Consider the following 26,924-nt stretch of genomic DNA (forward strand, 5'->3'; position numbering starts at 1 on the left):
CAATAGTGATAAATCATCTTGAGATTTGTTAGCAAACTGAGTTGTTTCTAAAAGGAAAACAAATGATGGAGCCAGAGAAGATACAGAAAGATAAAATATTATATAATCTAAGCATTGAATATTACACAGATTACCAGCTTTCTCATTCCACAGTTTACACGCTAAGCTACTTGTTTCATATAGACAATGAAACAACACTGGTGAGAACATGAGTAACAAAGTAAAAGCTTCATGATACAAATAGCCATTTGCAACTTTCAATAGTTCCTCTACTTTCTGCTGAACAAGCTTTTCAATTTCCCTCTTTCCAACCGCTCCAGAAGCTTTCTAGCTCCTGGAATGTCCATCTCTGTAAGCTTCTTCAGATACCCGATTGCCCCATAAGAAATCATTAGTTTCTTACATTTCTTACTAGGAGAAAGTGATCCAAGGCAAGAAACTGCATATTTTTTTGCACTATTCTGAGGGCTTGGATCAAGCAACTGGACCAGATTTGGCACACTCTTATCATCCTTCTTAACTTCTCTCCGATTCTGCGACAGAACCATTAGGCTCGAAATTGCTTGAGCAGCAACCTCTCTAGCAGCATTTGCTTTAGCCTCAAGCATCTTAATAAGAAGAGGGATGCACCCAGCTTCGCCAATCAATTTTTTCATCTCCATTGAGCTGCAAACTCGGCAGATGACTGACACAGCCGCTTGTTGCGCACCCGGCGATCCAGACTTCAGGACATGAATCAAACGGGGAAGCAAACCAAGAGAAACCAAAGTTTCTTCAGACACTGATCCAACCAGATTCCTCAATGCTCCAACTGCAGATTCTTGGGGAAGTGGACCATCAAGGTAGGCCAAAAGACTCCTAACACCACCTTCTGATATAACAGACCTTCTAAGATTCTCATTGCTTGAAGTGAGATTCTGCAAGCACTCAGCTGCATACTCTTTGGAACCCAATAAAATTCCACAACTAAGAAGATTGATCATAACCCTCACAATACCTTCTTCAGCCAAAGCCTGTCTCACCTCCGGAACAGCTGATATATTTGTCAAAGTACAGGCAGCAGCAGCCTGTGACACAGAATCACCACTTTGACAAAGCTCAATCAAGGGCCGAACACCACCATGTCCAACAATCGCGCGGGTTGTTTCCGCCGACATTGACAATCTCTGAAGAGATACCGTAGCCTTCTCTTTACCAACAGCACTACCAGATTCAACAAGTCTTATAAGAGGTGGCAGAACTCCTTCAGAAACTAGCCACTTTTCACAGCTTCCCGATTCCACAAGAGAGCATATCACAGTAACTGTCTTCTCCCTTATCCGTGGAGATGTTGCTGTGAGCAATTGAACCAAAGCAGCAACATTGCTCCTGCCAAGAACAGCCAAAACATTCTTCTCATCTTCTTTCATAATATCATAGAGTCTGTCCAAGGCTTTGTGCTTTGCTTCCAAGTGACCAATCTGAAGGCGCGCTAGTAGTTCTCTTATATTGTTGTGTGTTTCTATATCTGATTCTGCCATAGAACCTAACACAGTTAATGGCAAAGTAGCTTCACCGAGCACACCAGTCTTGATCAAGAGACCACAATCCTTCAAATTCAAATCCAGTTTCCCAGTTAAAGCATCAAGATCACTCTGCATCCGAAGCTTACCCTCGTACTTCTCCTTCACACACAACTCGGCCAATTCAATGGCCTCTTTAAGTGTCTTTGACACAGCCTGCAATTGCTCCTTACATAGAGCATTCTTGGAGAAACAAGGGTGGCTAGACAAGTCCGATAAACGGGTCGGAATCTGCTCCAATTTTGAAATGATCATCTTCCACCTACCAGGGAACCCCTTAACCTCTCTTGCCTTAGCAAGAGCAACAGGAACAAGTTCCTGTGCGTGCAACAAGCAGTCTTCTGTAGAACAGGCATCAACTGCTACCATGTCTTTAGTAGCTTCCACCATGATTTCAAAACTCGGTCGTGTAGTCTAGCAGAATTGAATTGATGATCACCAAAGCTGTAGAATAGAAGAAAACCAAACTCAAAGAAATGACCAAGATGCCAATTTGTAGAAAAGCAGTGATATTATCAGCATAGAAAATTAAAAAGTTGTGGAGCAGTTGCAATCATAAAATCCGTAAATTATAAATAAAGACTCCAATAGATAATTCTCATACGTTAAAAAAAATAAAAAGGACTAGACCAACATCAATAACTTCGAGAATCTTATGATCACACACAAAGCTTGTTTGAAAGCATGACACGACCCATCATCAAAACTGAAGTACCTAAAGATGCCCCACGAGTCTTTCTTTCTCTTTCATTAGCCAGTGATCATTTAATGCTATATTAAATTTCAATGTGAATAAGAAAAGACAAGCTAAACCATGGTTGATGAGAATGGCTGTTAATGAAAATGAGGGAATTGGCGTGTAACGGCTAACTAGTGAGTCCAATTAAGAAGCCGTCGGTGGATAATATTATACAAATCAAAAGCATTAGGCCAAAAAAGACCCCACCTCACATATTGTATATAAATGTAATAAATGTAATGTAATAAGAAACCTCTCAAGGGGGTATTTTGGTCATTAGAAGAATCTCCACCAACTTTACTTTTCAACCATGAAAATGAGGGTTGGTGGAGACAGTATCAAAGTTAAATGTAGGGAGTTTTGTTCGTCATTTTGATTTTGATTCCAACCCACATCAAGGATTCCAGTTTCTACAAGAGAGGCTGCTCAAAAGTGGAAATCTTAGCTGTGTTTTTCGTTCTTTCTCCTCATAAAGGCTACCGGTATGAGAAAGGGAAAGGCTTTACTTTGAAGGGAAGACACAAAAGTCTCTATCTACAAGTTGTATACAACCCAATTATATCCAATAAATAACCCCTTATTATTATTTATTGTCATCATTATTACTAGTAATATTGATGAAAATTCAAAATCATAAATTTAAATAACATGTACCTCAGACCAACTTGACTTGCCAAATATTCAAAGAGTTGATCCTGTCAAAAGCTATCACAGTTGTTCTCTAGTTTCTGCAAACCCCAACGACAAAAGAGAAAATATTAAGATAACAAGAAAAAGGGAAGAAAAGGAACAGAATTTTACTTCTATGGAAAGAGATCAAAGCAAAGAAGCAACAAAAAAAAATGAAGGACCAACCTTTAAGAATGAGTAACAAAGACAACAAGCCAAGACTTTGTAACTTAATCTTCAAACTTGACACTCTCTATCACACACTATAGTGTGATTCAGAAATGGCTATAGAAGGCACTAACCAACCACCCACGCTGCAAAATGTAAATATGAATGCTTCCAAACTCATCAATCAAGACACAGCTGGATTTTCTTCAAACAAGGCCCTTCGTGTTTCGGAGAATCAGAAACGTCTTATGTGTCATAATTGAGAAACAGACACAAAATGAAAGTGGTGATCAAGTTTGAAGCAAAACCTGCTATGAAGTGTATTAAAAAGCTTAACTGCACAAAACGACACAACAAGTACAATACCAACAACGTTCACACACCCACTATTCAAAAATCAAAACTTTGCCACTCTTCCAATGTCAGTGTTGAGGGAGAAGCGGAGCTTATGTTTCGTGTGAAAAGGCTTAACGTTCGAGCATGTTCTATGATCGGACGGTGGAGATTGCGTTTTGGACAGACCACGTTACCGTTGGGATTTGTCAAAATTTGAAAATGCTAAGGATTGTTTTTGTACGTTACCAATGTGATGACGTGGAAACATTGCCACGTGTGATGTGGGGACAGATGCTACTTTTCAAAGCGACTAAAGTCACACGTGTGAAGTGGACGGATTATGAGGAACTGTTTGGGTTCAGTGTTCAGTGGATGGATTTGAATTTGCAAACATTAGACATCGGTTTTGGGGGAAATTACGAAGATGCCACTGATGAAAAGTTTGGTGAGGCAAAGCATGTGAGGTTTGTTGGGTGGAGAGTTCGTAGAAATTGGATTGTTAGTTCCAATTAAGGTATCACTGTTTATTGCATAATCAACTCCCATTTCAAAAAGGATTAAAAAGATGCATAAAAGTTCTTTTGTTTCACTTCAACAAGCTAAATTACTTTTGAGTTTAATTATGCATCGTGTAAAAGAATTATAAGGACTGTAAAAAGCTTTAGGAAATTAATCATTATATAACAAATTCTAACGATAATTTTTATGCATTTATTAATGATGATGAAAGATAGAAAAAGAAATAGTATACAATAATTTATTATTATTATTATTATTATTATTATTATTATTATTATTATTATTATTATTATTATTATTATTATTAGAGGTATATGCAATGAGGATTGGTTTCACCAGTATAATTTTATTTGATTTTTATTTTAAAAGTCATTAAAGTTCCAATTCAAACAAGAAAAATAAACATAATTTAGTTTGTTTTGTTTTTAAATGAATTATAAAATTTAAATCAAATCAAATCAATCTTTTGTGATATAATTTGGCTCATTTTTTGTAATTTTTAAAATTTGTTATGAAAAAATAACTAAAAATATGTAATATTAATAAATAAATAGATTAGAAAACTAATTTTACAAATTTAACTTTAAAATTAATCTTCTTAATTAGAAATTATGTAACATGACAACCAAATTCTATATAGTATTATTAGAGGTATAAATAAAAAGAGGTAATTAACATTGAAAAGTTAACATAATACTTAATTTTGGAAGAATTTTTCTTATAATGCGACATTTATCATGGCACAAAGGGATTAACATGTTATTTGTTTAAGATCATATGTTAAAAATAAAACTAAAAATATATAAATACTAAAATATTTCGATCATTTAATATATTTAATACCAATTTTATCTTATTATTTAGTGAAAAAAAAAATTAATACAATTTTAGTTATCATATTAAATATTTTATTCTCATATATATAGTTTATCATTTTAAAAAAAATCTTTTTGAATGTTATAAAAAGAAATTCTTAATTTTTTATTCTAAAATTCAATTTAGTAACTTATAATTTTATAAAACTTTTTTTAATATTATACCGTATATTTGAAGAGAAAAATATATTTTAGTATCCTACAATTTTATTAAGAATTATTTTATGTTATGTGTTTATTTTGTAAATATGCATTATGTATTTACAAAAAAATTAAAAATAAGTGTCATTTGGTTTGGTTTGGAGCAATTTAGTATTCCAATATGAAAATTGAATCAAATTGCACGATTTTAAAAATTTTAAAAACAAATTGAATTGCTAATTTACATTTTTTCACTTATTTTCAAATTTTTAATTAATTTGCGATTATTTGTTTAGATTGTTTTGATTTTGAATACTTGTATATATTATTACTCAATTTATTGTTGGCATTATGTTTATAATTTTTTTTATTATCAATGAGTACTCTCCGTCAAACATGAGGATAATCAACTAAGAAATTGAAAACAAACAGTTAATATGTTGAACTTAAGGTCGAATTATTCGGATAGTGCTCAAATTCAATCTTTGGTGAAAATAATTTTTGGCTAAACTTTACTTATCCCCCGCTGAAAGTGTAAGATAAAGCTTTAGAATATTGGTGTAAAAGAAAAAAAACACGAAGACAATCTTCCTCAAAAATTTGACAGACATCAAATAGGTAGACATTATCTTTTTTTGCAAATTAAAATGTAATTACAAAGATTAAAAAATTTGACTTATATAGATTTTAAAAAAAAATACATAGACAATTGTTTATATTAGATGACAGTATTGTAATTGCTTAAAATATCTACTCTTAATTTTTATTTAAAGAAAACTAATAATTGAAATGTTGTAAGAAGAAGCTTTAGTTGAAACTAATCATTAAAAAATAAAGAATTTGTTCGGTTAGAAAATGAGATGGAAATAAGGGATGAGAGAAATTTTAAAAAAAAAATTAATAAGAAAAACTTAATTGAAAAGAAAATAGAAAAAAAAATAATTCGAACTTTTTTCATAGCAATCAATATTTCTATCTTTTTTCTTTAATTTTCTCTCTAATCAAATAAAAAAATGCATACCAAAAATGTCAAAATTTGAATAGAAAGCAAAGAGGAAAGAAAGTTTGTTTCTAGAAATCAAAATTTCAATAGAAAAACAAAATAAAGTATTGGATTTTGTATATATTTTTTCCTCCATCTAAACATGTCCTTATAAAATCAACATGTATATAACTAAAAGTTGAAAATAAAGGAAAATTCCCAACATAAAAAGTCAATAATAATTAAATTAAGAATTGAGAATTGAAAAGTTAAAGTGAAAAACTAATATAAATAATGAAATCCTAATAAAAAAAATTCAAAGTAGTACTTTATTTAAAATAAAATATAAAAAAAAATTAGAAACGTGAACATTAAATAACATATTTATTATGTTGAGAGAAAACTTTATTGTCTATTAATAGGATCAAGACATTTCATATTTCTATATTTTATTTAATAAAAATATTTAAAAATTATTAATGTTTAACAAATTAATTGGTGTTGCATTTGATTTTCAAATATATAGATCTTGAGTTCAAGTCTTATTTTTGTATAAAAAAAATGATTAATTTTTAATATTTTTTTATTACTTAAAAGTTTAAGAGTAAAATTATCTAAAAATTGTGTACACCAAATCGAACAATTTCTTTTATTATATATTATAAATAAAGATTCAATCAAACTCAGAATTGTTAAAGAGAAAATAATAAATAAATAACACTCTCTCACATTTAAAAGTGAAAACGTAAACTTATAATATAAATGTTAATTAATTAAATCTGAAAACCCACATTTCAAATCTGTATTGTACTAATAGTTTAGCAGAAGAATCGACCTTCTTTGATATAATGATATAAAATTGATTTAGTGAATTTGAAGAGAGAAAAAAAAATCTTATAAAAAAACATATATTATTGCGTAAGTTTATACTTTATAGCCTATTTGTTTCTATATTCGTTAAGTAAAAAATATTTTTAATTGAAAATAACTAAAAATAATTTAACGTTTTCATCAGAAATTTAAAACGTAAACTCTACAAATACTTTTATTAAAAAAAAATACCCAAATACAGCATATAAGTATGTGTTCGTGATTTGCGGAGAAATGGTGACAAATACAGACAAAATGATTGTTCAAATCATTTACTCACTTTAATCGTATGTGCTGACTTATTAAACCCTTCAACTCTTTACGAGAATTTTCCAACGCCATTAAATTGACAACTATCCGAAAGCACAGATAGATGCTTTTGAATGATTTTGTTGTCATGATCATATGCTTGGCCAGATTTTGTAAGAATATTGCACGCTTAATCCCATAAACATAATTTCCATTTTTAGTTAATTATATATAACTTCTTCTCATATATGCTTTATTTGATTTAGGGAAGAAAAAAAATAAGGTGAAAAATATTGGAAGGAAAGAAAAAGAAAAGAAGCGAAAAATGAAAAAATTTCTTCTAAAGAACCGAACATCTGTCACCTTGTTAAAAAAATTCAATTATGTACTTATTATGCTAGGCATTGTTAGTATACAACTTAATATGACATTTTTTTAATCATTAAAATCAGTGTAATAGTGAAACATTGAATATTGAAATAGTACAAGTAAGGTGTTCTATTCAAACTTTGCTGTAGGATTGTTTCCAATATTTTACTGGACTGGAATACCACCTTAAATAATTTAAATGTATTTATTAAAGAAAGTTACAGTTTTTAAAATAAACCTAAGTCTACTTGTACAAATTCTTTCCTCAAATTTCCTTACCCCACCCTATCCTTTTCCAGCTTAAATATCTCATTGGCTTGAGAGGGCAAGACAGAAAATTCTAAGAATTAGGTTCTTCGATTTGTTCAACGGAGAGACAAGAAAACAAGTTTGAACATGAACCAAGATCCAATTTCGCGTAATTTACAGGTGAATACGAAATTGTTATTCTTTTTGCCAAGAATATCCTAACCCCTTTATTTATGTGAAGTAGTTCTAGATTTTCTTTTAAAATTGCTTAAATAGCTTAATATTTTCAATAAATTTATTAGGAAAAACCCGGGTCCAAAATCTGTCTAGAGTTTGAACTTAATATCCGAAGTCATTCCAAGCAGAAACAGCCATACATTCAACGTAGATCCCCAAAACACAAATAAGACAACTCCCTGATCACACTCAATGAACAAGGACGTTACACAAACAATGACAACGTAAGTAGCATGATCAGTTGCATAAAACAATAGCTTCAAATCAAAAGAACAAATGACAAGGACCAAATGGTCACTATAACAGCCAAGCCAAGTTTTCAATGTTTTTACAACATTGAACAAAATCCAAGACCCAGAGTGAAAAAGGTTGTATTTGTACGAGGAGTTTCAAATTTTTTGAAATTTTGAATTACTTTTATTTTAAAATTTTCAATATATATTTTACTTTTATATTTCAAATATATAATATCATAATATCATGTTTCAATCAAAATTTATATTATTAATTCACATATGTAAAAGAGTTAAACCATTTTAAGGAAGAAAAAAAAACATAAGGACGTTGTATCAGTAAAATATGTTGCTAGTAGTTTTTCACAAGTATCATAACATTAACTTACTACTTCACCTTAGACTCATCCTAAAATTTAACAACATACCACCATAGGACTAAAATCAAACTTCAAATTTTATAAGAATTAAAAACACACTTTTAAATCCTATAAAAAACTAAAACCAACAAATTCTAAGGTAGACAAGTGTGATAGATGATTTAAATGGTCAAATGATATGTACCAATGTTCTATCAAATTTAACAATGCATCTTCTATAGCAAATTTTTTCTTCTTTTTTTTTACATATATTTTCTTTATCCTCTCCCTCCTCTGTTCTCAAATTTACGGTGGAGCTGCACATTGTGCCAAACACAGGCCTGCACAGCAACAATAACACAATCGATTATATCTTCCTTCCATCATTGCGCCATTTCCGCTCTTCCTAGTGCAACTCAACTTGGCATCGTTGATGTGATAGAGGTGGCCCTCGCTAAAACGTTAAGCGCTGAAGCTACCTTCTAAAAAGGTAGAGAAAGTCTCGATTGAAAAGGGAAAGTTGAGATGAGTTTGTTTTCCATGAAAAAACATGGAGAGGGTTTGATTAAGAGGCCACTCTCTGTTTTATTCATGAAATTTTGGTAGAAGAGGGTGAATTGGGTAACACTGAGAAGCCACAGGTACATCATTCTCCATTTCTGCTTTGTAGAAATTGCGATTAGTTTAGTTGTACGATGAGAGAGGAGAGGTAAAGGAAAAAATAAATTAAAAAAATAATAATAATAAATTTTTTTGCTGTGGATATTCATGGACCACCATAAACCACACCCTAGCACTCGCCCTAAAACCAAATTTTGAATTTTAAAGAAACTAAAATTACACTTCTGAAGACCGAAAAAAAATTGTCACATAACCGCATCAGCAAAAAAATATCCATGCATTACTCAAGTATAACTCCCATAGCCACATACACACTGATTTGACGGAATTAAACACTTAAAAACATGTTTTGAATTTACGAGACCAAATTCAGATGAAAGATTTATTAGCGAAAAAACAAATTTGACAAATTTAAGAGACAAAAAACATTTTTCCAACATGCTTAAAATTCCCCCATCCAATCATACTATAAGACAAATAAAGAAAATAGAATCAGAATAAGCAACAACGACTACGAGATTAAGCCAATGAAAATAAAGACTCGAATCAACATAATATGAATCATAAGCAATGAAGATAAGACTTAACTTTACTTCGGTTTAAAGTACAATAACCAAAAATAAGAAAATAATTTCTTAGCAACATAACATTTAAAATGTCTTACGCAAATTGCACATTAAGGTTCTAACCATACAGGAGTAAATACAATAAACACTAGTTCTTGCTGCCAAACTATGGACTATATAAAGTAACTAAAATGAAAATAAAATGGTCTAACAACAATTTCGGACAGCTCTATTCAGCTTTTTCCTCAGGATCGCGACCTATCTCGAGGTGGGGGAGACCGGCTGCATGAACAGTAAAAACAGTCGATATAATAAGGATATAACACCAAAAGTTCTTTTACGAAAACAAAAGTAAATTATATCAAACCTATCATATCTCCCATTTATTGGGCTTTCAGCTCGTTCATACTTCGGGCTTCCTCTTGGTTCTGGTCTGGAAGATGGATTTGATCCATGACCATAATCTGGGCTACCCCTACCTCTACGATATGGACTAGGGGATCTACCACGACCGTATCTCCCATCAGGAGAGTCATGACCTCTTCTATCAGGACTGTATCCATTCCTTCTGTCTCTGTCATCATCATCTCTTATGGCATACTCCACTGTTATAACACGGTCCATAAACTTGCTGCACATCAAATCAAATCAAAGATTAAACCATCGAAGATATTCAAACTAACCAGAAATTAGCATATGTGTCCCCTTTTCCCCATACCTCCCCTTTACTCAAGGTATTTAAACTAGAGTATTTCAAAGGGGGTAAGACTTCGAGGAACAGGGAGACAGAAATAACTAGGTCAACAATTGAGAAGGCAATTTCAACCTCAGGTTGGTCGATTCCAAAGCTTTTGTAGCATCCTCCTGGGTTTCATACTGAATAAAAGCAAAATTCCTTCTGATCCTTATATTTAAAATTTTCCCGTAGACATCAAAATGTCTCTCGAGATCCCTTGTCCTGGTGTGAACAGGATCAAAATTTATAACAAACAAAGTCTTGGATGGTCTTGAATTAGATGAAGATTTTTTGGCATCACCTGACCTTCTACTGTCACGTTCTTGCTGTAAATTATAATATAATTACAATATGTAAATGTTAAAAACTTCGTATCTGAAATATTAGCCAGAACTATCTGAATAATGCAACCTTTTCCCGTGTGTCAACTGGTGATACCATGCACCGAAAGTAAGGATTCTCATGAGAAATGACACTATCATCAAAAATCAAATAAACATAAAGAAGCTTGCAAAATTATTTTGAGCAAGAATCTCATGCCATTCTTTGATCCCCAAGCATCATGCTTCGAAGTATGTACATCATATAGTAAAAGAATCATCACTTTCTAGTAACCACTAATGCAGTTTACTACACAACTTACCTTAGTCCACTCAACACGAATCCGACGTCCCTTTCTACCAAATTCCGTTCTATCTAGCCTTCTTATGGCATACTCAGCATCACGTTCATCTTCCATGTAGACAAAAGCAAACCCTATAAAAACAAGAACGTTAAACATAAAACAGCACATAAATACTCCAGTTAAGCATTTGAAGACTCCTTTCATAAAGATGATTACAGAGGAAGGCCGCATCAACTTTACAGATGAGGTAAAAATTCAACATAAAGCACAAAATTAAAAACTGTCAAGAAGTACCACAACACCTGCCACAGTTGCCAAATCATCATGGTTTCTATGTTGAAACATGTTGGAAATTGAACACTGAGCAAAAGTCATGAGGAATGAAAAAGCAATGAATGCTGAGGAAATGCAGAATGGCAGGGCTAGGGCGGATCAGATTATTTCTTCTGGAAAAATACAAGGAGAAGCTGGGGCACATTCTAGAAAAGAAATGCAGAGAAGCACATCCATCCAAGAAGAGCATGGACATTCCAACTTTCCAAGTAATCCTGCCACAAAGAAATTATTGAGTATGGGGGTTCATATCTTAATGACAGTTTTTTTTCTTATAAAGGAAAATAAAATGTACATCCATTTAAAAGAAACCAGTCAAAAAACATCATCTCGACCCTTTTAAGAATCATTTGAGGACAGATGTCACAGTTGACAATTTTTGGAAAGTTAATAATGGAAGAATCAATGGTGGACTCCAGGTTGTCGATCAAACTCCAATTCACTTTCAAGTTTCAAGATGAAAACAGAAAGTTAAAAATACTAAGGACTAAAACAAAACTATCTCAGCCCTAATACCATGCATCCTGTGCATTAGCATAAAATTTTGGGCCAACAGAAAAAGAGGATTTTACTATTTGCAAACTCATTTGCCAAATGTGCAAAGCAAATAAGTAACTACTTAAAAGTTTCATAACCATGCAACACTATTGGCTTTTTTCATTTTGTTTCATTGTGTGGATGTGTCCAAAATGACATCAAAAAAGGGTCAATGAGTTCTTTGAAAGATGATTGCTTTCAATGATTGTACATAACATTTTCCTTTTCCAAACATTTGTGACTCAACCGAAGAGGAAACTTTCATCTCAACTTCCACATCCTCCAACAATGCTGTTCACCCAGTGCATCACCCATCTGTCAACCTACTTTCTTGCAACAGAACTCATCTTCAACACATCCAATCTTCCATTTGCATACAATCCAATAATCCATCCAACTACCACGTAGCAAATTCAGCATAACAAAGCAAACTTACAATTATCACAGCCAAAATTCAACTTAACCATCCAATAAACCGAACTCATCATTAAAAATCACAATCCACAGTGCAAGAATACCAAGATAAATATTTGACCAGATAAAAAAACCAAACCACAAGAAAGAGCAACTCCAAAAGTGTTAAACTTTTCATTTGGTCCTACAGTTGTCCTCATTTTATGTGTTAGTCCTTAAATGAGAAAATCGTAAGTTTTTGTCCCTAAACACTTATGAAACTTAAGCTTTGGTCCCTGACGTTAAAACTGGAGAGAATTTTTTCGCAGTATAAAACCACTACAAAAACCTTCTACAAAAAATACTCTAGGGACTAAAACTAAGAGTTTTCTCGCAAAGGAACTAAAACTTAAAATGAAAACAAGTATAAGAACCAAATGAATAATTTAAACCTCAAAGTAAAACAAAATTTAAAGTAAATTAAAAAAGAAAACGCTGATGAAAAGCGATATACCGGATTTCATGTCAACTCTATCAACCTTGCCGTATCTTCTGAAGAGCCTCTCGACGTCAGATTGACGCGCGTCAAAATCCAGGTTTCCGCAGAAAACAGGCCTCATTTTGGCTTCCCGCGGAGTCGAAGCTTAAAACCCCCTTCGCGCGCGACCTGCAATGCAATGCAAGGGGGAAAATGATCGGAATAGGTGAAATGGAAGGAAAAGAAAACGGTATTCAACGGATCGTGGGTGAGGAAGAAAGAGGGAAAGTGGATCTGAGGTTCGGTGGAGGGATTGGTACCTGGTCGGAGGGAGGGAGGGTTTGCGATAGAAACCCTAGCCGTGAGATTGGGGAAAATTGAGAAAAGCGAGAGAAAGAGAATGAATGAGATGAAGGTAATGAACACGTCAAATCAAAATGCCACGTGGCATCACTATTTGAAAACTGTCGAGCTTGTCTGCATTAATTTTGAATGGATGTATAAGCGGGTATTTATGTCTATTCCATATTAATTATTAATTTTATTTTAGATTGTTTCATTTTTGAATTTTTTAATAATAAAAAATAATATTAAAAATTAATTAAATCTAAGATTCGATGATTAAGCATAATATCATTAATAATTTTTAAATATTTTAAAAAAATAAATATAGGGATACAAAATATTTCAATACTATTAATTTATTATAATGAAATTTTCAAGATGTAATTTTTTTTTAGTTTTCACTTTTAATAGATTATTATATTTTTAAACATCAGAAAAAAGAATTTTTTTAACAATCACTCATAATTATTTTTTTTTTCTTTTTTTCTCTTAATTTAAAAATTTAAACTCCTTTTCATACTAGTACTTAATATAAATGAAATATATGATGAATAACTACTTTTAGTATCTATTTTTAATGAATTATTATACTCCTTATTTATTAAAAATAAGTAAATAAGTGATATTTACAAGATCACCTAATCATTTATTCATTTTATTTTTTATTTTTATTTATAATTGATTATAAATCATGTGAATTTATAAAATTAATTTTAATTAAATATGAATAAAAAGTAATATGATTTTTATTTGAATAACAAAAAATGTCTTGATTTTCTTATTAATTGAATGTTATTTAAAAACTTGTTATTAAAATTGATTTTAAGTGTATAATTATAAATCTAAATAGGTAAAATCCTAAAATTTTCCTATTGATAGTTACTTTCAAATATATGTCAATTTTCACATTTTAAAATCAATTTTAATAATCAAACATGCATTAAATGTAATTTTGAACTTTTTCTAGACATGTTTGATGTGGAATCAAACATGCCTATTATGTTATGTATATGATTGATTTGATTTGATATAAATGATAATTATTTGATAGAAAAGGGGTAAAAGGAAGTAAATTTTATAATTGATTAGTAGAGTGAAATTAGGTGTGAAATAAAAAGAAATTGATATTTTAAAATTATATTTTATATAGTTAAATTTTTATATAAAAATAAATTATATATAATTACCATTTTTTCCTTCTCTATTTATTCACATATGTTGCTATGTAGTATGTTTAGTGTATGAGCATAATGCTTTATCATTCTACCATTTTAAAATATGGTGACTAATTCATGATAGTAATTGTATGAGTATAATGAATTATCATTCTATCATGATGTATTACTCTTTTCTCTTTATCTCTCCCAACTTAGTATATTATGATAAAATTAGGGATGATAATAGATTAGACCTTAAAAATGAAGTCTAGGATTTAACCTCTTTAAAGTTCACCTTATTCTTATCTATTTAATTAAAAAGTTAAATTTATATTTTAATAAAAATATATCTATTTAAAAAGGGTAAGCTTAGACCTATAAACAAGTTTGGTCGAAGGGTAAGGTCAATAAAGCTCTCTCTTTTAAGTCTCCTTAAAAAATATTATATTAATATTTATATACTTTTTTCAAAATTTTATAACTTACAAGTTACTTTTTTACATTCTTAATAATTCACTTTAAAAGGTCTATCTTTAAAAGTTATACAAATATAACTATTTTTTTAATACCTATCTCTAAAGTATTTTTATTTTTTATTGAAAGATATTATTATTAATTAAAAAAAAGCTTTACTTTAAGATTTGTTTTAGACATAATAATATGTTAAGTCGATTTTGCTTATAAAAAAGTTTGTTAGATTTAATTGATAAATCTATTTATTTATATAATATAATAAAAATTAATATACATATATTATAATAATATAAATAAATAAATAAATAATTTAGGATTCACTATCCTCGGTGTCTATAATATTTCGCTGCATACGCTTCAAACGGCACTCCATCATCCAAACTTCAAATTTGACAATTAAATTCCACATGTTTCTTATTAAGTGTTACCTTGTCACCAATATAAAAACACGACCAACCTCTTATGACATTGTACTTGTACCATCCATTTATAGGGACCTATACATAGCTAAAGTACTTTAATCCACTTATCCACCTACCTAATTAAAAACTGACTCTAGGGCTTGGTCTCAATCGAGTCTCCACATTGGAGCTTCCTTATACACTATCAACACATCCAAATTTACCCCTGTCCCACATGCAGAGAGCCAAAAAATGAAAAGAAAAATACACTATTTGCCAAATAATTGATGTAATTTCCAATATATTTTCGTTCAAGGATGTTTATATTACATACACATATACGATTTATATATAGGCACATCCATGTACATATTACATGCTCCTTTGCCCTTTTAAACTCAAATTAACCTAGGCTAGCTAGATGTTCATATATATATGTTACATTACATCTCAAACAGTACACATATAAAATCAACTTGAAAGAGAGTTAATTTTGTAGCCAAACTCTCATGTCCATGACAACAACACTTCCCCCAGAGCCAAGTTCTCTTTTGTATACACATGCAGTGAAAACTCAAAAGTGAAAACGTCCATCACCAAAACATGTAGTTATTCTCTTAAGCTTCCCCACTTGTTTAAATAGGCCAAGCACCTCCATGATTGATTACATATATGAGCAGTACATGTGCTTTCAATTTCACTTTCACTCACTTCTTATTGTAATATGGAGAAGCATAACCATTACAAGGGGATACACAACCGTTATTATAAGGAGAGGCATAACCACTATTATAAGGAGAGGCAGAACCGTTATTATAAGGAGAGGCATAGCCACTATAAGGGGATCCACAATCATAAGGAGAGCCAGTGAAAGTTGGTGGCACAAGCACAGAAGAAGACACCTTGAACCTCTTACTCCTTGAACACTCACTTTCACTAGCATCAGGGCTTTCAACCCACCCCATGAGTTGCTCCAAAAACCCTTGATCACCAACACTAGCTTCCCCAACTTCGGACCCGTCCGATTCCAACCCGATTTTTCCGAACCCGACCCACTCTGAGCTGTAATCAGAAACGCTAGAAGCACTTTCCCAGTTATTAGCAGCAGCAGCACCGTCCATAGGAGGCACAATAACACTAGGCTGCACCACCTTCTCAATGTTCCTCATGTCCCCTTGAGGGATTTGGTAGCTTCTGCGGTGGAAGATGCTGGCAAAGGTGAAGTGGTCACTCACCCTACTCTTTGAGGACTTGTTGTGGTCACTTGCCCTAGCCATGATGTTCTGAAGATTCTTGCTCAGCTTGGCCTTCAATGAAGCAAAGCTCAAACCATGTTTCCCATCAGAACCATTTGGTATGTTAGCTTGGCTAAGTGGTATTGCAAAGTTGGTTCGGGCATTTTCACCTCTCAGAGCCCTTGCTGCTTCATCATAAGCCCTAGCAGCCTCTTCTGGGGTGTCATAGGTTCCAAGCCACAACCTAACATGCTGAGAAGAGTCTTTGATCTCAGCCACCCATCTCCCTGAAGGCCTTTGCCTCACCCCAATGAACCTTCTGATCATGGTTGTTGGTTTGTTCGATCTGGCCACGTTGTTTGTAGCAGTAGTTGTAGCAGAAGCAGAAGCAGAAGCAGAAGCAGAAGCGTAGTTCGTGGCTTCGGATCCTGCCATAGCTAGCTAGCTAGAATAGTATAAAGCCAAAAAGATGAGAATGAGATTTTAGTTTTGGTTTGGGGTGAGTAGTTGAGTATTTTTTAGGAGATGGTGTGTGTGTATGATTGGATAGAGAAAACACGTTGGTGGCTTAAATGATGGATCATACTGATCTATGCTGTATAATGTATTTATATATGTGTGTGAAGTTTTGGAAGTGAGTGGTGTGTGATGTACGAATGTAAGGTATATTCCCATCTCCATTTGTAGTTTGTACGTTTCTTCGAGGTTATAATTTTTAATGTATTTATATTGTGTGCCTCGTGTACTTGCAAGTTGCTCTCCCATCAACTTGGGTGGGTTTGCTATTAGCTTGTGAAAATGCCACCAGTTCATCTAGTGCAAAATGTCACTCTTACTATAAAGTATTTGGAAAGTATTGGATGCATGGAACCTAATTACTCTTTATATGATATATAATTAACTGTAATTAATTTTTGTTCACATGTGGTTATCTTTTAAAATTTTCCTATGACACGAATTTGTATATTGTGTAGATGAATTTCCTTTTCTTTATCTTTTTTTTCCAAATCACAATATTATTGTACCAATCATTTTTATATTTCTCTAAACGTGTATGAACACATTGTGTCGCGAGATAATTTTTGTGGTGATTGTAAATCTGAATGATAACAAATGAGTCATCGATCATTTCCTCTTTGGGATAGCATGGTCAATATCTGCTAAATTCCAAGTTGAACCGTGTTGATCACTACTAGCCACAAAATCATCCAAACTCAATTATTTACAATGCATGCCTGCATTCTGAGCGCAGAAACATATATATATTTATCGGCCAACTTCGAGTAAGCTTACTTTGTAATTTTTGTATTTGTAATTTTGCTTAACTAAATATATACTGAGCTCCATTTGAATTTAGTTGACCATTCGTACTTTAACATTTTGCTTTTCTGTTTAGCTTTATATAAAGCTTACCCTAACATGTACGATTAATTAAATTTCACGTACACGTTAGTACAATTAATCAGACTACTTGAAAAATACGTATTTAAGAATTAGTTTAAATATATTAAATCTTTAATGTAAATCTTTTCCTATAAAATATTCGTGTATATATAATATTATTTAAGTTTGTTTTAATCTAGTCTTGAGTTTACTTTGTTGAACAAGTGCATCACACACATATTTTATTACAGCATAGTGCATTTTTTACAGTAATGCTTAATGCATAAAAAATAACACCGGTTTAAAAATATTGTATAAATATTTTTTATTAGACCAACTAACTTAGATTGGGTAAGTGAAGTTAATTTGGTTAGCATTATAAATTTACTATTTTATAATTTTATTATATATAATGTACGGCAGAGCTCTAGTTAAGAGCCTATAAGAAAAGTGAGTAAATTAAGTGCATTCAAAGGCATCAAGGTCACGACAGAGAAAGTAAAAATTTTAACTTGGTTTGGTTTGCATGTATGTTGCCAAGCAAATTAATCATGAAAACCAAGGGAGACTTTGGTTTGTTGCAAAATGTCGTTGCCTTTTTATGTTGTCGAAACAACATATTACATTATCACTGCCATCACCCTCATATCTTACCGTTGCTAGTAAAAGTATTATTATATTGTTATTATTTTTAAGTTACATTTACTTTTACTTTTCCATCTGACCTTAATATCAAAGTTTGGAAAATCATTTTTTTCTCTATCATTAAAATGTCCAGTACAATTATGAACCAAATCATAATGTATGTTTAGTATAAATTATTTTCATGAAAACAAACACTTGATTTTTAATTTTAAAAAAATCTCGTAAAACTACAACTATAAATGATTATTTTCAAAACAAATTAAACAAAACATATTCAGTATGTTAAGGAACTAATCTACCCAAGTGGATCGAGTATACGTTTTATTGAAATGGGTAGTTTATCCATAACTAGTAAGAAGCTAATTAAGGAACGCAAGTGGCTTAAGCTGTAGCCGAGTAATACATGATAGTAAAACAAAAAAACAAAAAACAAAAATTGATGTGTGTGAACTAAGGTATTCTCTTATATACCAAATAGTCGAGACTATTTATTTTTTAAATGCATGTGTTATAGTATATTTAAAATTTTCACATCCTTCAAGAATTGGAATTAAGAATTGTTTATATTTCTTAATACATTGAAGTGTTTTTCTAAAAATAAAATAGTAATTTTTTAATATGCACCAAAGCAAATAATAATATTTTATATGTAGTGATCTTAATGATGTTGTACACTTATAATTGAAATATTAGCAATAAAAGAATCTTATTTCATAGTTTAATAATCGAAATCTTATCCCATAATCTCAATCAAGGAACTTATTTCAATATACTTAAAAATCTTATATCACTTAGAATTAAGATTAATAATTATTTATAAATATTTTTTTTTAACTTGTCAAAACTTATTTTTAAGAACAAAATCGTGACAATAAACATCAAGATAAACAATACTCAAACATAAACATAAGAATTTTAATAATATTAGTGAACTTACAATCAAAACAATATGAAAAGTAAATTTAAAACAAATAATAGTATAATACAGGTAGAATCAAACAAAAGAAGGGCCGTCAAAGTTTGTCATCTTGTTAAAGAAGAACGGGTTCGCAACGTTAAATCAAGAACAAAAGAGAAATTTAAAAAACCATCGATAAAAAGTTTGTTTATAGCTTCTAGTGACGTATTGGAATTTTGCCGTTGTTAATAGAATGATTCATAGGGTCCACCCTTTTGTTCCCCTGTCTCTTCTGCTGTTTCCATATACCCTTAATGCTTTCATCACATTTTTATAAGATATAATTAGGGAATATAAATTTGTTGCAATTTGAGTTTAGTGGGTGAAATTAAGATGGCTATTTTGTCCTCTTGTTGAAGACGTGGTCCATTTGAATTGGGACTAATCACCTAAATGAAGATGCTACTGGTTACGTTCTTTGTTAACTTGGAGGAACGAGATTTGTCCACAAATATCGTGGAATTTGGGATAATTATGTATTTAGAATGACACATGGCACGTTTGAGTTTGTGTAATGCTGCAACTATCCAATGATGATCAAGAGAAGGGATGTTACATCAAATTATGAGATTGATTATGTTAAGTGCATGATTAGTACTAAAGGACCATTAATGGAGGGAATCCTATCTATGTGTTCAAAAGTTTGTGGGATTGTGAGGGAACTACTGCATCTTATTTTATGGCTACTGTAACATGTTCCCCGAAAGGTTAACTCGTTCCAAAATTCCAAAGTTTTGTCCAATTTTCAGTGTAAGCTAGCAAAACTAATGTTCTTCTTCGTCGATAAAATCAACAAGTGTGTCTGCTAGTACTAATGAAGTTGACTTGATCTCATAATTCTTGAAGCTAGAGTTTTGATTGGTTAAAAACTAATCGATGAATTGAGATCTTGAAATATTTTGATCGATGAAAAGATTTTCAAAGAAAGTTAATTCATCTATTAAAAGGAGAGCTATACAACTTTTGAAGTAGATATTGGTTAATAATTGATATGTTAATTTCTATCTATACCTATAAAGGATATATTAGGAGTATATATATAATTATTTTTTGTATCCACTTTTTAATGAATTATTATACTCTGCCATATGTAAAAAAATAAAAATTATATATCTTTAAATAATTAAATATAACCTTTTAATGTTTTATTTATGTATATCTATTAGAGACATAATTAGTGTCTCAACCCATCTAGTAATTTAGTAACAAATAAATGGGATACAAAAAGGTTTTGGTCTTCATTTTTCTTTATCCAACTTTACTTCTTATTAGTGATTACTTTCTTTTAAAACAATAACTACTCTCTTTTAACTACTTTCTCTTAAAATAATAATCGTTCAACATACCTATGCTTTTATCTATTTTTATCTTTTCACTCTTAAAAATTCTCTCTCCCTTTTTTGTACTTTCTTTTCATTCTCACTTTTTATGATTTTCTCATTCCAATCAATTTTCAATCTCCCCATTATTCCAAATTCATCCCCACTGTGTCTTGGTGTAACACCCCAATTTTCATATCTTTATTGAGGGTAATGTGATAATTTTTAGGATAATTTAGTAGCCTAGAACGGGCCGTTCCAAACTACTAAAAAGACTCATTTTTTGTAGCTCAAAACGGGCCTTTCCAGACCACCAAAATGACCTATAACCCTAAATTGGAACGGGGCGTTCCAAATATAGACATTATGGGTTAAATGCAACCCCAGAACGAGCCGTTCTGGTTTGAGAACGGGCCGTTTTGGTTGTGAATTTTAAACATGTCGTCAGAGTCCAGAACGGGGCGTTCCGGATTTGAAACGGACCGTTCCGACAACGCTTGATGCCTATAAATAGAGTGTTCTAGCACTTCTAAAAAGCACACCTTTCATTTCTGACTCTTTTTCTTCTTTACTCTTTTTTCTTCCTCTGTACTCTCTAAAGACCGAGGGGAACCTAGCGGAGAAAATCAACCAGATCCTTAGTTTCAGCTACTGTTTATCTAGGTATGGGGAAAAGGGGTTATTTGTATGCAAAGTTACATGAGGGAATTGGGTAGAAGAGGAAGCTTGTAGGATTATGAGTAATTTTATAATTATTTCTGTTTGAAGAATTATTGGTCTTATGTGATTCTGTATGAATTTAGGATTATGAATATATATTTAATTTGTAAAAATGATGATTTGGGAGAGAGAACGAAATTATAGAAAAGTGTCTGTGAGTTAGGTTTTGAAAAATTTGGAGTTTTACTATTTGATTTAATATTGTATTAAATTGATGATTCAATTGAGTGTTATAATAATTTATAAATATTATTGTTATATTATATGGTAAAAATTGGATGATCTAGATGTAAATTCATGGTGAATTGCTTGAGGAGTATGTGAACCACTATTTTGTTAGACTTATCTATTAAGTGTATGTGATATGGAATTAAGTTATGAGATGAAATGTATTGAATATGAATATGATGTGATTGTGATTCCTCACACTAGTGACCAGGGGTGGCACGACCTTGGACAAGAGATTTCACAGGCGTGACCTTGGTATAGTGTAGGATGTGTGAATGTGATTGTGGTTCCTCACGCTAGTGACCAGGGGTGGCACGACCTTGGACAAGAGATGTCACAGGCATGACCTTGGCATAGTGTAGGATGTGTGATTTCTCATGCTTATGTCGGGGTGGCACGACTTTGGGCAAGAGATGCTACAGGCGTGACCTTGGCATAGGGTGAGATGTATAAGGCAATTAATACTTATGTCGGGGGTGGAACGACCTTGGACAAGAGATGCTACAGGCGTGACCTTGACATAATGTTAATTGCAAGATTTGTGATGGATTGGTGTGAAATTGTGATCTGAAGTTGATGCATGATTGATAGAATTATGATATGTAGAAATGATTGTAAATATTTCATTATATAATGAGTTATGATGAGATTACATTGTTGTGTGTTTGTATGTGTTTTACATATAGATGTTTTCTTTTCTCACCGTACAAATTGTAGATGTTTTAGGTGAGGAAGATCCAGCTACGAGTGACATCTAGAATGTCAACAGTTGAATTGTGGGTATGTTCTGATATTGTGACATCGGGACAGAGGATTTTTAGGACATAGATTTTTATATGGATTTGGAATTGTAAATATTATTTTGAAAATAATTTGTAAACTCTTGTGTTTCATTTTCTAAATTTTTATTATTGTGGTTATTGAAGAACAATTTTTTGAAGTTTCTCATATGAACCTTTTTACCGAAATTGAAAGATTTATTTGTAAGTTTGCATCATTACAATATGTGTTGGGGTAGTAAGGGTGTCACACTTGGTATGAATCACATTTGGAATTAAGTTCTATTATATTTTAACTCATATTTTTTAAGGTTCCAATATTTTCTTAATAAATTTCTTTGTTTCTTTTTCTATTGAACCTTTTGAATATAATGACACATGGTGTAGAAGAACAATACTCTGACCGTGATAAGGACACTATTAAGAAGCATGATCACACTCTTCATGATCATGACTTAGATGAAGCTCATGAAACAAAAAGTATGTTCTTTTTCTAAATTATCTACAATTAGATGTACTAAAAATTAAAAATAGAAGCGACGCAACCGTGTTTTTGAAATTAAAGATATGTATGTCAAAATGAAATTTGAATTTGTGAAGGGAATGACAATAATTTAGTTTCGATTTTGGTTTTTATTGTTAATATATGAGAGAGATAAATAACTATAGATTTTGAACTAAATTAAGTGAGTTAGTATATTAAATTTAAGCCATTTTGATATTATAATCATTAATTTTGATATACAATTAAATTTGATACGTGATTTGAGATACTTTCAATTTTATAAGAATGTTAAGTTGGTCGGTAAATTAATGATATATATTATATTAAAAATTCTTCATTCAATTTTTTAGACTTGTTAAATAAAATTTAAATCATTAAGTAATAATAGATATTCACATATATATATATATATATATATATATTTATTTATTTATTTATTTATTTATTTATTCGGAGGTCATATATAAGTAAGTATAGGAATATGAATATCAAAGGATATATATAGTTATACATGTTTGGTTTGTGCCAATCTCTAACAATTTAATAGATTAATTCCTTAAACTATTCCCACTTTTAGTACTTATGCTTGGGAACCATGTACTATATTGGTTTCCTAGCAATCGAATAACTTTATCACTTAGATTTTTTGCGTCTTTGACACAAGTCTAGAGAACTATGTATCATAGTGATCTCCTATCAACCAAGTAAATCAAGTAGGTCCTTTAATTGATAATTGACCGACTTTTCAAATACACCACGTAACAAAACTTGGTTGGCTTCTAAATCATTTCTCTTGTAATCAATTGAGGATAAGACATCATGATTTATAGAATAAACAAGGTAACATTTATAAATGTCAATATTTATGAACTTACTAATGTTAATAAGGATACACCATAATTTATAGGATTATAACAAGAAATAAGAGATTCATGTCTAAAATATCACCCGAATTTATATACAGGAGTTCCTAAGTCTAAAAAAAATAGATATTTACACTTAGTGAATGTTTTGAATTGGGATAACCTCTAAATTTTTTTCAGAAGAGATTTCATACTAGAATACTGTCTTTACAATCTTTACTCATCTCATTTAAATCTCTACATGATAATTCTTGTTGTTATTTATTTTTGTCATTAATAACATGATTTTAGCTTAATTTATATACATTCTTACGTTATCTTGAAAATTTAATTGGAGCTTTAATGCTTGTTGTTGAAAACTCTTTTACTGAATTCTTGAATTTTTTTTTTAAACTTTTTACAAGTTAAAATTGATCTCAAAAGGACAAGAAAGAAATACAATTTATTAGAATATTAGAAGTAAAAAAAATCAATAAAAGGCCAAAGAGATCAATAGAAGTGAAAATGAAATAAAGAAAGTCCAAAATCAAGTATATACCGTGGCATTCACTCTTATGTCATGACATGAATACACTAAAGTTCAAACAGAAGCCCGTTCCATTGGTTTTAATTGTTTTTAAAAACTAATTAGGTATAACCCTAAAGAGATAATTCCATACACCCTAAAACACTGCATTTGGTCAAAAGAACGTTTAACACGATATAAAAATGTTTTAATAAATTTAACACTGTTTTAAGTTAGTATAATAGGGATGCAAATTTTTCATATATGGAAAGTCGGAAATTTGAGTGATGATTCATTTCATTCCAATTAGGTAAAATGTTTTATTTGTAAGCGTTCTCTGGGGCCAAAGGCATCATCCTCTCCGTCAAACAATGCTAATTACTAATTCTCCTAACGTTTATTGTGTACCAAAACTTTTCAACACAAAAACGTCTCGGGCCTAGATTTTTTTGTGTATTTAAAAAATTATTGAACACGTTTGAGATCCCCAACATTTTCTTTGTTTTATTTGACCAGTGACATTTTATTTGTATTATTCTCAACGTGAAAAAAAAATATTTTAATAAATTATCAGTTAAGTAACATTTTTTTTTGTAATTTTAATTTTTTTTATTTAAACTAGCCAAAAAAATTCAAATAAGGTGCTCATTCTAGTGTTAATTAATCAAACCTTACTATTAATATAATTTTTTTTATTACTATTTTAATTTTATTTAATTGAATTTATACAATCAATATGTAATCTATTATTTTTTTATAAACTTATATATTAAAAAACATCTATTTATCATAAATTTAAAATATAACTTATATATTAAAAAACATCTATTTATATAAATTTAAAATATAATTTATATATTCAAACATAATATTTTTAATATATAATTTATTATAAATTTTAGTTATATATAGAAAATATTAAATTTTTACAATGTACATATTAAAATAAAAATTTAATTAGAAAGAGTACAATAAACTTACCAATTTTTAAGATAATTTAGTTTTATCATTTTAAAAGTTATAATGTTTTATAATTAAATTTAATTTTATTATTTATAATTTTTCACATCTATCTATCTATGTATATCTATAAATTTTGATAATCACTTTTTTATTTTTATTTTATAATAAATTATTATATTCTTGAATTAAAAAAATATTATATTATTTTTAAATAATATTTATAATTTCTAATATTTATCTTTTATTTTCATGTAATTATTAGAGATATAAAATTTATCCGATCGATAATAATAAATAAAAGAAAAGAAAAAGTAGGAAACAAGATAATTAATGGTGAACGCGTGGCCACCGAACCCAATCCGAATCTCATCTCTGATCCATTTCGGAACACCACTCTCCGTCTCCGCATTGCAATCTGCAACAATGGCCGATGCAGCGCTTCTTCTGCACGAGACGCATCCCTTGAAAGAGATCGTAATCGACTACACCCCCGAGGCCTGTTCCCACTGCGCCGCCTCCAACACCATCGCCCTCACCTACGACCACCGCGGCGGGGCTCGGTGGCGCACCGCCACCCGCTTCCACTCCGGCACCTTCAGCGCCCGCATCCGGTGCCCGGGAGGCGACACGAGCGGCCTGAACTTCAACCTGTACCTCTCCTCCCTTGAGGGGGACAAGTCGCAGGACGAGATCGACTTCGAGTTCCTCGGCAGGGACAGGAGCCTGGTGCAAACCAACGTCTTCACGGAGGGCGCTGGGAACAGGGAGCGGTTCCACGAACTGGGCTTCGACGCCTCCGATGGGTTCCACGAGTATGTGTTCGCGTGGGGGAGCGAGGCGATTGAGTGGCGCGTGGATGGGAAGGTGGTGAGGAGGGAGGAGAGGAAGGAGGGTGAGGGTGAGGGGTTCCCCCGAAAGCCCATGTTTTTGTACGCTTCCATTTGGGATGCCAGTGGGATCGATGAGGGCAGCTGGTGTGGCAAGTATTGTGGGAAGGATCAGCCTTATGTTTGTCTCTATAAGGACATTCGTGTTCCCCTTCGCACTGCTGTCGGTTGAACCTTGTCTTCTGTTGCCTCCTATGTGATTCTCTATTTTCTTTTTCTTATTCCTCATTCTGCAAATATTATCAATTATCAATGCTCATTCAACTGTTACGAGGTTTTTTTTTTTTATCAGATTGATTCCTTTTATTTTTGGCATTTCTGAAATGATTTAGAAAAGGATATGGTTCTGCTATTAGAATCTATTTATCGGCTTTTTAACCTCAATAAAATAAAATAAATATTTAAAATAATCATAATAAATTGTTTCGACCAAGTAGACATCTAAAAAAATATCATTGGTTTCGAAGTCTTGTATGCATGTAAAAATGTCAGAGCCAGTGAGGCATTACATGCAGAACTTGTGAAACAGAAAACTTAGGGGCATGATGTCTTCCATGCAATGCAGTATCTGTGAAATAGATAATAAATTGTTTGGAAATGGTTAAGTAGGTTGGTTTCCCTGCTCCATTGATGCTTGGGGTCATGAAAGTACCAAACCCTTTTCAAAAGATTAAGTACTTAAAACTCTTGGCTTCCAAGACTTGCAAACAC

General features: G+C 31.4%; 3 protein-coding genes across 8 annotated transcripts; 1 reads left to right on the forward strand and 2 right to left on the reverse strand.

Annotated features, from left to right (window-relative positions):
- Nucleotides 1-81: 81 nt before the first annotated feature.
- On the reverse strand, nucleotides 82-3,545 carry LOC109798721 (uncharacterized). 4 transcript variants are annotated; one of them, XM_020359098.3, is made up of 3 exons: nucleotides 3,157-3,545; nucleotides 2,956-3,029; nucleotides 82-2,006 (listed from the first exon to the last, which is right to left on the reverse strand). In XM_020359098.3, exon 3 carries the CDS (start codon nucleotides 1,950-1,952, stop codon nucleotides 270-272), a length of 1,683 nt encoding a protein of 560 aa, XP_020214687.1. In that variant the 5' UTR covers nucleotides 1,953-2,006; nucleotides 2,956-3,029; nucleotides 3,157-3,545; the 3' UTR covers nucleotides 82-269. The 4 variants fall into 4 exon arrangements, with proteins under 4 accessions (XP_020214687.1, XP_020214695.1, XP_020214710.1 ...); XM_020359106.3 differs by lacking the exons at nucleotides 2,956-3,029; nucleotides 3,157-3,545 and adding an exon at nucleotides 2,278-2,886; XM_020359121.3 differs by lacking the exons at nucleotides 2,956-3,029; nucleotides 3,157-3,545 and adding an exon at nucleotides 2,197-2,886.
- Nucleotides 3,546-9,735: 6,190 nt separating this feature from the next.
- LOC109797363 (serine/arginine-rich splicing factor RS41) lies at nucleotides 9,736-13,323 on the reverse strand. 3 transcript variants are annotated; one of them, XM_020357386.3, is made up of 6 exons: nucleotides 13,167-13,323; nucleotides 12,883-13,035; nucleotides 11,124-11,236; nucleotides 10,571-10,806; nucleotides 10,112-10,375; nucleotides 9,736-10,026 (listed from the first exon to the last, which is right to left on the reverse strand). In XM_020357386.3, exons 2-6 carry the CDS (start codon nucleotides 12,986-12,988, stop codon nucleotides 9,990-9,992), a joined length of 756 nt encoding a protein of 251 aa, XP_020212975.1. In that variant the 5' UTR covers nucleotides 12,989-13,035; nucleotides 13,167-13,323; the 3' UTR covers nucleotides 9,736-9,989. The 3 variants fall into 3 exon arrangements, with proteins under 3 accessions (XP_020212975.1, XP_020212982.1, XP_082926381.1); XM_020357393.2 differs by lacking the exon at nucleotides 13,167-13,323 and adding an exon at nucleotides 11,408-11,653 and having other exon boundaries at nucleotides 12,883-13,032; XM_083070255.1 differs by lacking the exon at nucleotides 13,167-13,323 and adding an exon at nucleotides 11,400-11,653 and having other exon boundaries at nucleotides 12,883-13,032.
- A 12,333-nt stretch (nucleotides 13,324-25,656) lies between these two features.
- LOC109802423 (putative xyloglucan endotransglucosylase/hydrolase protein 8) lies at nucleotides 25,657-26,385 on the forward strand. Its single transcript, XM_020363797.1, has one exon. The coding sequence runs from the start codon at nucleotides 25,657-25,659 to the stop codon at nucleotides 26,383-26,385; it is 729 nt and encodes a 242-aa protein (XP_020219386.1).
- Nucleotides 26,386-26,924: the final 539 nt, after the last annotated feature.

The sequence above is a fragment of the Cajanus cajan genome, chromosome 3 (genome assembly GCF_000230855.2).
Source record: "Cajanus cajan strain Asha chromosome 3, NIPB_CcT2T_4, whole genome shotgun sequence".
NCBI lineage: Eukaryota > Viridiplantae > Streptophyta > Magnoliopsida > Fabales > Fabaceae > Cajanus > Cajanus cajan.

Bases quoted from the DNA above. Each gene is read 5' to 3' on its own strand.
- LOC109798721 (XM_020359098.3), bottom strand. From the start codon at position 1,952: ATGGTGGAAGCTACTAAAGACATGGTAGCAGTTGATGCCTGTTCTACA.
- LOC109797363 (XM_020357386.3), bottom strand. From the start codon at position 12,988: ATGAGGCCTGTTTTCTGCGGAAACCTGGATTTTGACGCGCGTCAATCT. The intron at 10,376-10,570 runs GTTGAAATTGCC...TTTGATGTGCAG, and splicing joins TTGGAATCGACCAACCTGAG to CAAGTTTATGGACCGTGTTA. The intron at 10,027-10,111 runs GTTTGATATAAT...CTGTTCATGCAG, and splicing joins ATAAATGGGAGATATGATAG to CCGGTCTCCCCCACCTCGAG.
- LOC109802423 (XM_020363797.1), top strand. From the start codon at position 25,657: ATGGTGAACGCGTGGCCACCGAACCCAATCCGAATCTCATCTCTGATC.